General features: G+C 49.7%; 2 protein-coding genes and 1 long non-coding RNA gene across 3 annotated transcripts in view; 1 reads left to right on the plus strand and 2 right to left on the minus strand.

The window, feature by feature from the left end:
• Positions 1-92: 92 nt before the first annotated feature.
• Positions 93-2,067, minus strand: LOC106727672. Its single transcript, XR_001363907.1, has 3 exons — positions 1,979-2,067; positions 906-1,003; positions 93-583 (listed from the first exon to the last, which is right to left on the minus strand). It is a non-coding gene; the product is annotated as an uncharacterized LOC106727672 (long non-coding RNA).
• A 247-nt stretch (positions 2,068-2,314) lies between these two features.
• SNRNP35 (small nuclear ribonucleoprotein 35kDa (U11/U12)) lies at positions 2,315-6,705 on the plus strand. Its single transcript, XM_005875484.2, has 2 exons — positions 2,315-2,417; positions 5,266-6,705. Exon 2 carries the CDS (start codon positions 5,269-5,271, stop codon positions 6,007-6,009), a length of 741 nt encoding a protein of 246 aa, XP_005875546.1. The 5' UTR covers positions 2,315-2,417; positions 5,266-5,268; the 3' UTR covers positions 6,010-6,705.
• Positions 6,706-9,027: 2,322 nt separating this feature from the next.
• The window catches only part of SLC2A11 (solute carrier family 2 (facilitated glucose transporter), member 11), a 14,294-nt gene continuing 12,482 nt past the window's right edge, over positions 9,028-10,839 (minus strand). Inside the window, exons 8-12 of the mRNA XM_014547023.1 lie at positions 10,621-10,833; positions 10,143-10,244; positions 9,996-10,071; positions 9,659-9,786; positions 9,028-9,453 (exon numbers count right to left, since the gene is read on the minus strand). Coding sequence (XP_014402509.1) covers positions 9,253-9,453; positions 9,659-9,786; positions 9,996-10,071; positions 10,143-10,244; positions 10,621-10,833 — 720 coding nt within the window. The 3' untranslated portion in view covers positions 9,028-9,252. The remainder of the gene's footprint in view (positions 9,454-9,658; positions 9,787-9,995; positions 10,072-10,142; positions 10,245-10,620; positions 10,834-10,839) is intronic.

Below are 10,839 nucleotides of genomic sequence, written 5' to 3' on the forward strand. Positions count from 1 at the left end.
GATACGTCATGTAACAAGGTTTTAAAAATAATTTCAAAACCAACTCTTCCCCAGAGATTTAAGACAGGCATGCAACCATAGGCAGCTTTTTTTTTTTTTCTTTTTGTAGAAACCAAAGTGACTATACAAGCAAGTACAACGTTAGGTCATACCTTACTCATGGTTAAACTAAGGAAAAAGTGAACTGGGAACCAAAAAGAAGTGGGTGAGTCACACTTAATAAAAATGGAACCGTGAATGTTTGGGGACTAAGTTAGCCCATCAATAGGAAAGTTCCACTTGCTGCTAACTGGTGGTCCTATTTTGGTACAGCAAGCACAATAAGTCTGATGCCCTTCTGTGGCACCATTTATTTCCTGAATGGCCCATTCACTCAATATGGCCTCCTTCCTGTTCTCTAAATTATTTTCTGGTCTTGTTACCCTTCAAACCCGCAGGGACACACAAGGATTTTAGAGATGTTCCAAGTTTGGGTTAAATGCATGCAATCCTGGGTCAGTGACTTCATGTCTTAGAGTGAAAGGTCTTTAGAAAAGAATCTGGTTGCAGGAAGGGTGGTGCCCAGGGCACTTTTTTTGAGTTCCTGTTTGCATAAGAGCACACTCAAAAAACACACACAACTTAGGTGATGCCCCAGCCGGTTTGGCTCAGTGGATAGAGCGTCGGCCTGCGAACTGAAGGGTCCCGGGTTCAATTCTGGTCAAGGGCACATGTCTGTGTTGCCTGCTGGATCCCCAGCTGGGGGTGTGCAGGAGGCAGCTGATCAATGATTCTCTCACCATGGATGTTTCTATCTCTCTCTCCCTCTCCCTTCCTCTCTGGGATCAATAAAAATATATTCTGAAAAAAGCTGTGGTACATTCATACAATGGAATACTATGCAGCTGTAAAAAAGGATCTCTTACCCTTTGAGACAGCATGGAGGGACGGAGAATATTATGGTAAGCGAAATATATCAGTCAGAGAAAGACAAATACCATACCATCTCACTAATATGTGGAATCTAATGAACAAAAGAAACTGATGAACAAAATAGATTCAGAGGCATAGGAGCATGGAACAGACTGTCAAATCTCAGAGGGAAGGGGTGTGGGGTGGGAAGAGATTAATCAATGAACTTACATACATATATTTAGAACCCATAGACACAGACAATAGTGCCGTTAAGGTCTGGGGGGCGGTGTTGGGTTGGCTGGGGTCAATGGAGAGGAAAGGGACACCTGTGATACTTTCAATGATAAAAACACATTTAAAAAAAAGGACCCCTAGCCGGTTTGGTTCAGTGGATAGAGCGTTGGCCTGCGAACTGAAGGGTCCCAGGTTCGATTCCCATCAGGGGCACATGCCCCGGTTGTGGTCTCATCCCCAGTGGGGGACTTGCAGGAGGCAGCCGAACCACGATTCTCTCTCATCACTGATGTTTCTGTCTCTCTCTCCCTCTTCCTCTCTGAAATCAATAAAAATATATTTTAAAAAATAAAATAAAATAAAAAGACGAGTAATATGGAACTCCTAGAGAAATCTCTGGTAGAGTAGGCCATGTTGCCCTCCAGACCTTCTGCTTGGTTTATACGGTATTTTGTTATATAATTTTGTATATAATTTTTATTTGGAACAGAGTGTCTCCAAAAATGTATACACACTTCAACAGCTGATGGCTGGATTTTGAAAGTGAAATCTACTTTAATAAACACGGCCTTTATAGTCACTCAAAGCGTGCGTATACATTTTGGGGGGACACCCTAAGGATGTGGCCGTCATGGGGATGCCGTTCAGGTGACCCTTCGAGAGGCCAATAAGCATAAGAAAAGATGCTCCAAATCCTGGGAGAAACGCAAATCAAACCTCCAAGGCGATGCCCCCTTGCGCCCATCGGGAAACCTCACGGTAACAAATTCCCACGCGACTCTCCGGTTTGGCTTGTGTGAAACGGGAACTTATCACATTTAGGGGTTAGGGAAACGCTGGGGAAACGTACCAAATTTCACTCGAACCAGCACAGGCATTTCCCGAAGAAGCCATAATATAAAGTTGAAACCATATTTACTGGTCAAAGGGAGTCTAAAAATAAACTCGTCTGGCGCTGACGGAGCTCTAAGCGGCGTGTAGAAAGCCCGCGGCTCTCACACGCATACCTGCAGATTCGATAGTCTTCAACTCAACGGTGCAACTGAACAGGTCTTGTCTTCGTGGGAAAAAATATTATAAATTTCATTCTGCTCGTAAATAATACCCCTTCGATGCTCAACACAAGGGATTACATTTTTTTTCCTAACAAAAGCAAAAGCGGAAACGGCGCCCGTGACGAATCTGCTGTTGCCAATGTAAAGGCCCGGTCGGAGGCGGCACCAAGAATCTTCCATCCTTAGGAACCCGGCGCCGGTGTCCGCGGGAGAGGGAGCCCGAGCCTGGGTGAGGTGAGTGGGAGCGGCGCGGCGGGAGCGACGCCCACCTGGCGGGAAGGACTTAGTTAATTCCGCCTGGACGGCCTGTCCGCGCGCGTGTGGGCCGCCATGTTGGAACCTGGCAAAGGGGGAGATCTTTCGGGGTTGTGTTTAGAGGAGCTGGGGCGATAGCTGGGTTGGAAAGACTGGCCTTTCCTCTCTACGTCCACCCGGAAGGTGAGGGGCCGACGGCCAAGGCGGAGGCGCTTCGGGGTTTGAGGGGTACAGGCCTTTCCAGGGACACTTCCGCCTTAGCGTCTGCGTGCCACTGCGCATGCTCGGCGCCATTGCGCATGCTCGGAAGGACTGGGCATGCTTGGAAGGACTGCGGGTCCCGCCTTAAGCCCACCTGGGTGGAAAGCGCGGGAATGTCGTGCTTTTATTTTATTTTATTTTTTAAGTTTTATAGTTTTCTGTTTTACATTAAATCTATTTTATTTTTTTTAATATATTTTATTGATTTTTTACAGAGAGGAAGGGAGAGGGATAGAGAGTTAGAAACATCCATGAGAGAGAAACATCGATCAGCTGCCTCCTGCACGCCCCCTACTGGGGATGTGCCCGCAACCAAGGCACATGCCTTGACCGGAATCGAACCTGGGACTCTTCAGTCCACAGGCCGTCGCTCTAACCACTGAGCCAAGCTGGTCAGGGCAGGAATGTAGTGCTTTTAGACTCAGGACAGAAGTGCTTTGATTGCTTAATAATAACTTTATTTGCATAATAATTTATAATTGTAAAGCAGTTTCAGAGATACTTATCTAACCTTTGCCGGTGAAGTGACGTTTAGCTACATTTTATGGATGATTTACGTTTTGCCCAACATAGGATGGGGTCTTAAACCTGGGTGTTCCTGATTCCCAGTCTCATGCTCTTTTTTCACGTTCCAGGCTTTTCTCTCTAATGGTTAACTGCCCCACCCACCTCCACAGGACACCATTCATCTCTCACGTCCCATCCCCATTTGTGAAATAATGACGAATCCAGAACTCCTGAGGGTCCTAAGACCGAGATGAAGTGAGACAGACCTTAGACTGAAAAGCGTTTAGTCTGGGTTGGGGACAAAAAAAGTGATGAGTCTGACAGAGAAGCTAGATGAGCTGTGGGAGAGGCACATTTTGCTTCAAGGGGTGGAGGCTGGGAGCGGGACTTGGAAAGGCCAGTAGAATGTCCGCAGTGGAGATGTGGGAGGCAGAAAGGAAGAGAATATTCCCAGCAGAGGAAATTGCATCGAGAGAGGCATGGGGCTGGGGAACTCGGGCACATTCAAGGCACGAGGCGCAATCCCGGATAGAATAGGTTTTGCAGTGGAATATGGTGATAGGCTACCCGAGGGTCAGAGGGCTTGAGTCTGTTGAGTTCGGATTTTCTTCTGAGGGTGTTTGGCTTTTTATTGGGGGGAAATTCCACAGTGTACCTGCCAAACAATCACTCTTCCTACATAATCCATGAACTGAAGAAGAAGAAAAGCAAAAAGATTCTGGAGGGAAATGTGAGAAGGGGGGGACATTATAGGTATCATCTTAGCTAGTATGATGGGAAGGTGCTGTTAGCCAAGAGCCCTGGGTTTTAAGCAGCATATTTCAGCATTGGCTCTGAAGACTTACAGAGGTGGGCACATGGTTATCAGCAGCGTCTGAAACGTTGGCAAGCACTATATTATTCCAGCAGGTTCACATGAATCAATGATCGGGTGTCAGACTTGCATTTCCCCACCTGCTTTCGAAAACAACAGTCATATATTGGGGTGAATGACAATTGCAGTGTGCTTGCTGGACTAAAATGATCATTGCAGCCACTTGTGCTCCAAGGCATAAGCAGGTTATCAGCTAGGAAGCTGGGAAGAAATCTCCTATTCCTTTGAACCGAAGAGCCCACTGCTGGGTGACTGCTGTTTTAGCTTTGCTATCTGTGCACTGACAGATGCGAAATGCTGCATTCCAAGCACCATTTTCCCTTGTAGTTTGGCTTTTGAAAAAGCCCTTATCTTGTAGTGACGCAGATGAGTGATGTAAATGTCTAGAATTTGCTTCAGAATCATCGGGGAGTGGTGATGTGAGTGGAAGCATAGAGCAAACAAGACCGGCCCCATGTTGGTCATAGTAGCAGCCAGGCAAGGAATTTGTGGAAAATTATGCCATGCTCTACATTGGTATATTTGGAATTCTTGGTAGTAGAGTTAAAAAAAATTTTTTTAGATGTTTCTTACTGATTTTAGAGAGAGAAGAAGAGAGAGGGAGAAACATCAGGTGAGAGAGAAACATCTAGCAGCTGCCTCCTGCACACCCCTGACAGGTAAATTGAACCAGTGACCTCTCAGTGCATGTTCTGATGCTCAGCCAACTGAGCCACACTGGCCAGGGACTTGGTAGTAAAGTTTTTTAAAATGACATGTCTGTAGCGGTTCCCAGGGTGGTTTTCTTGACCATTTTAAAGTCTCTAAAAGGTGAGCCTGGCTTCTGAGCCTCGGTTTTGATTCATTCTCTACATTACAGTTAGTTCCTGGAGTTAGTAAGTTCCCTATGGTGGTTAAGCTGGAGGATAGATAATACATATCTCAAACTCAGGTGAGGTTGCCCTCTGCCTCCTCCTGGGAGGGGTGGTGGGGGGAGTGTAGGGGAGAGCATCTCGGAGCCCCACTGCCTGGCTCTGATGCGGTCGCCCCCACTTTCTAGCGGGGAGGCCTCAGCCTCTGGGAATCCACTCCCTTCCCTATTAAAGAAGGGGTGAATGATGGTGTCTGCTTCAGGGGGCTGTTGTAAGGATCAAACGAGTAGCGCACAGTGGGTGCTACATAAATGCTTGCTGTGGTCCTTCCTAGAACATGAACGATTGGATGCCCATCGCCAAGGAGTATGACCCCCTTAAAGCTGGCAGCATTGACGGCACGGATGAGGACCCCCACGACCGCGCCGTCTGGAGGGCAATGCTGGCGCAGTACACCCCCAACAAAGGCGTCACGGGGGACCCCCTCCTCACCCTGTTTGTGGCCAGACTAAACTTGCAGACCAAAGAGGAGAAGTTAAAGGAGGTGTTTTCCCGCTACGGGGACATCCGGCGGCTTCGGCTGGTGCGGGACCTGGTCACGGGCTTCTCCAAGGGCTATGCTTTCATCGAGTACAAGGAGGAGCGCTCCCTGCTCAGAGCCTACCGGGACGCTGACGGCCTGGTCATCGACCAGCATGAGATATTCGTGGACTACGAACTGGAAAGGACTCTCAAAGGGTGGATCCCTCGGCGGCTGGGAGGAGGCCTGGGGGGGAAAAAGGAATCTGGGCAGCTGAGATTTGGGGGGCGGGATCGGCCTTTCCGAAAACCCATTAATTTGCCCGTTATTAAAAGCGATCAGTATAGAGAGGGAAAAAGGGAGAAGAGGGAGCGATCCCGATCCCGAGAAAGACACTGGGAGTCCAGGACAAGGGAGCGGGACCATGACCGGGGCAGGGAGAAGAGGCGGCAGGAAAGAGAGCCGGCCAGGGCGTGGCCTGGAAATGACTGGGAGCGAGAGAGGGACTTCAGAGACGACAGGGCCAAGGGGAGGGAGAGGAGGGACAGAAGTAAGTAGAGGCTCAGCACCTCCGCCAGCAGAGCCCAAAAGAAGGTAGAACAGAAGTAAAAGCACAGAGAGGTCTGCATTGCCTTTATACAAAGGGTAACCAGTGCCAAATGAAGCTCCCTGATGATGCTCTGGCTCAGGTGGCCCAGTCAGTTGGGCGTCGTCCGTGCACTGAAAGGTGCTGGTTTGAATCCTGGTCAGGTCACATGTCCGGGGTGATCGATGTTTTGCTCTCACATCGATGTTTCTCTTTCTCCCTCCCTTTCTCTCTAAAAAATCAATTAAATATTTAAGAACAAACAAACTTACTGATGATAAGGCAGTTTGGGCAAGTTTCCTTTCTAATCTGAAACCCAGGTTCAAGCTGAACACACTGATGTCATGAATGTCTCTTCGTCTTAGAGTTCTGAGGGCACGTTATTTAATAAGCTTTGAGAAATAACTCTGTACCAAAGGGTGTGTGCAAGGAGCCACCAGTCTTTCGTTCAGCAATAGGGGATTGGTTTTGAGAATTTATTTTCTCCCATCTATTAGAAATGATCATTTGAGGGCCTGGCAAAAAGAGGTGATGGCCCAAAATCATTTGTATTGACCTGTGACTCCTGGGAACCCGGATCTGGTCAGAATATGTTGTAACTTTTCCATCCTTATGTCTATAATACAAGGAGTTGCTGAATTGAAATAAAAATGGGATAGAAAAGTGAATCTGAGGAAAATTTCCAGAGACTTAATACCACATCACTCCTTCCTGCCAAAACAACCCAGCAGCCCCTGACCCCTGGCCCTGTGTCCTTTTCACTGAATGTGGTAAAAGTCTCAGCAATGACAAGCAAAGATTCCCCACCCCCTCTAGTCAGTGGAAGAAGACCTGAGGGGTCATCACCCCCGCCCGGCCATACCTGAAGGTGTCGTCCAGGCAAGCCCTGGGGTCTCCACCGACAGTGAGGAGGTCTCCTAGGCTCTTGAGGAAGAAGAGCAGAGAGGTCAGAGGCCCGCGGGGGCACCCAGGCACAGGCCGTCGGCCAGAAATAGGGGCCAGGCCTATGGGCCACCCAGAAGCCACCTGGGGAGGCAGGAGAGACTGGAAAAGCCCTGCCCCTGCCTCCCTGTGCCCCTGAGGGCGGAGGCGCTGCATTGCCCTGTGCCTCTTCCTAACCAGCTCTGGGTCAGGAGGTTTGCCCAGGTGGAGACCCAAAAGAGGGCCAAGTGGGGTAGGGAGCGCCTCCTCTCTCACAGTGGACGTACCATTTCCCAGGGGCCTCGTCCAGACTCTCCCTGTCTTGCAATAACCAGGCTCTGAGGCTGGCACCCTCCCTCCAACCCCCCACCACAGGCAGAACACAGAGGGTGTTTAGGGCAGTGAAACTACTCTGTGTGGTACCTTATAGTGGGTACATACAATTAGACATTTGTCCAAACCCGTAGACTGTACAACCCCAAAAGTGAACCCTGATGTGCATTACAGACTTCGGGTGACAGTGATATGTAGGTTCATTGATTGTAACAAATGTCCCACTCTGCTGGGAGATGATAATGGGGAGGCGCTTGTAGGAGGCATATGGGAAATCTCTGTACCTTTCAAATTTGCTGTGAACTTAAAACTGCTCTAAAAAATGAAATCTTAAAACATATAATAGACAAAATATTTGAACAGATTCTTCACAAGACAAGATAGATGAATGGCCATACTGAGCAGATGAAAAGATGCTCAACATTGTGAGTCATCAGGGAAATACCTCAATTAAACCACCATGAGACACCGTTATGCATTCACTGGAATCACTAAATTAAAACGATTGCCAGTACCAAGTGCTGATAAGGATTTGGAATTCTCACACATTGCTAGTGGGAATGTCAAACAGTATAATCACTTTGAAAACGTTTTTTCTACAGCTAAACATACCTTCATTATTTTGTGTGTGTGTGTGTTTTAATCCTCACCCAAGGACATGCTTATAGAGAGGAAGGAAGGGCAGCGGGGGGCGGGGGGGGGGTGAGAGAGAGAGAACGTCGATCGGTTGCCTTTTGTATGTGCCCCAACCAGTGATTGAACCTGAAATCCAGGTATGTGCCCCGACTGGGAATCGAACCAGCAACCTTTCAGTGCACAGGACAGCAGTCAACTGCTGAGTCACTCTGGCCGGGCAGCCTTCATTATTAGACTCAGCAATTTATTTACCCACAAGAAATGAAAACATTGTCTACACAACAGCCTGTGCAGGAATGTTCACAGCAGTTTTATTCATGATGGCCAAGAATCAGAAACAGCTCAAATGTCCACCAGCAGGTAAATGGATAAGCAAATTGTGTCCTATCCATACAGTGGAATACTACTCAGAAACACAAAGGAATATATATTAATACATGCAACAACCTGCATGAATTTTTAAAACTTTATCGGGAGCAAAGCCAGGCACAAATGCATACATACAGCATGGATTTATGTCAAATTCAATATATAAGAGGCCAATCTGGGCTGTAGTGACAGAAAACAGGTCAGTGGTTGCTTGGGGCTGGGAAGGGGTGGGCTATTGATTGCAAAGGGAGATTTGGGGGTAATGTGAATGTTCTACCTTGATCGCAGTGTTTGGTGGTTTCGTGAGTGGATAAATCTGTCAAAACTCATCACATGTATACTTAATGTGGATACATTTTATTGTACACAAATTATACCTCAATAAAGTTGATTTTAATTTTATTTTTTATTGATTTTTAGAGAGAGAGAAACATCCATTTGTTGTTCCACTTATTTATGCATTCATTGGTTGATTCTTGTATGTGCCCTGACCGGGGATTGAACCCACAACTTTGGCCTATCAGGACGACACTCGAACCAACTGAGCTTCCAGCCAGAGACAATAAAGTTCATTTTAAAAAAATCAATTCTTCAGAAAATCCTTTTCTGACCATGCATGCCCCTCAAACTAGGTCAGCCCCACCTGCACCTCCACCCCCGGGGTGTGCACACCTTTCACAACCTGTATTTTTCTTCCACTGCATTTCCCTGAGTTTGTAGTTATGTTTTTATTGGTTTCCTGTTCGTTAACGGCCTCTAGGTGGGGAACACCAAGAGGCCCAGGATCCCATCTCTCTGGCTCACCACTGTTGCTAGGCACCTGGCACCATTCCTGCACACAGTAGGTGCTCATATAATAAGCACTCATTAAGTGAACAAACACAGGAGCTAGTAAATGGAGAGGAAGCAAAGGGACAAGCGGAAGCTCTGTCTGGGCTCCAGCCACCACTGTGGGGCTACAGCTCTGTGGACTGGATGACCTTGGGGCCCCTCCACGGGGGGCCCTGGCTCCGCTTGGGGAAGTTGAGTCTGTGCAATTCTTCGGAGATCTCCAGGAAGGTCTTGCCTTTGGTCTCAGGAAGGAAGAAGCCAGTGTAGATGGCCCCACAGACACAGACAACGAGGAAAGGCACATAGAGGAAGTAGGACAATCCCTCCTATAGGTTAAAAGAGACCCTGAGACCCAGTGTGGCTCTGTTCGGCCCCAGGACAGGTCTGCAAGAGGGACGTGTCTTTCTTTGCTTAGGTAAGCCCCATCCCCTTTAGTCTCAGTCTCCTCGGGTGGAGGCCTCCCACTGGGGTTTTCATGCGGACAGGGACCACACCTAAGGCAGCTCTCCCTGGGGGGAGGGGCAGGCCTACCATGATGAAGGGGAACCCCAGCCCAACCAGGAAGAGCATGATCCACATGAGCGCCCCGCAGACCATGTAGGCAGCAGGCCGGGCCATCTGGTCAAACAGCTCCGTGGCCAGGATCCCTGTCACTCCAGCTGAAAGGAGGGGAGGGACAGGGGCCTGCCAGCCAGGGAAAGTCCCCAGAGATGGCAGTGGGGGACCCCTTGGTGTTCTTCCGGAAGCTTCGGTGCAGGTGGGGGTGGGGCATGCAGGTGACATTGCATTCACATCCACCCGTCTCTCACCCAGGTGCCCATGTTCCTTCGGCAAGTCCCAAAGCCCAGAGCCCCTCGAGCCCACTCACCGGGGCCGATGCCAAAGCTGAGGATGAAGGCAAAGATGCAGGACATGGCCAGGTAGGGCATCCAGGGGAAGGAGCTCTGCAGCAGAGGGCCGGGGTGAGGTGGGGGTCAGCCGGCACCCCGCCGCCCTCCTCATCCCCGCCAGCTACCTGCAGGCACAGGGCCGCTGTGAAGATGCTCCCCCAGCAGGTCATCAGGCAGTACCCCCCAATCAGCAACACCCGCCGGCCTACCCTCTCAATGACCATACACTGCAAAGGAAAGGGGCCCTCAGCAACTGGCCTGGGACCCTGGGCCGTGGTCCCCTTGGTTTGGGGTGAGCAGGGGGGAGGGGCCTCATGAGGAAGCGGATGGTGGGGTAGGGAGCAGTTCATTGCTGCAGTTGATTAAGAAATTAATTTCCCACAGGCCACCCAACTTCATTGAGTTCCCTCATCTTAAAATCGCGGTTCGAGTGCCCAGCAAATAGTAGGTGCTCAATAAACGCTGGCGAACTCCCCGTATTTTAACAGAGTGACCTGGAGTGGGAAACGGCTTAAAGAAGAGGCCTGAAGCCCTCAGGGTGTCAGCACCCCAGATCCCCCCTCTTCCAGGGGCTGGGAGAGGCCAGCCCGGAGCCAGACTCACACTGATACACGCTGTGAGCAGCTCGCAGCACCCGGTCCCGATGATGGCATACTGGACCTTCTCCGGGGGCACTCCCGCCTCCCCGAACACGGAGGAAGCGTAGGCGTACATCTGGGGAGGCGGGCACAGGGCCGGCTCTGGGGCACGGGCTCCCTGCAGCCTCCCGCGGCTCCCAGGGGCCTGCAGCAGGCAGCCCGGAGGGAGGGGCAGGGGCGGGGC

This window comes from Myotis brandtii, unplaced genomic scaffold (assembly GCF_000412655.1).
Source record: "Myotis brandtii unplaced genomic scaffold, ASM41265v1 scaffold463, whole genome shotgun sequence".
Classification (NCBI taxonomy): Eukaryota; Metazoa; Chordata; class Mammalia; order Chiroptera; family Vespertilionidae; genus Myotis; species Myotis brandtii.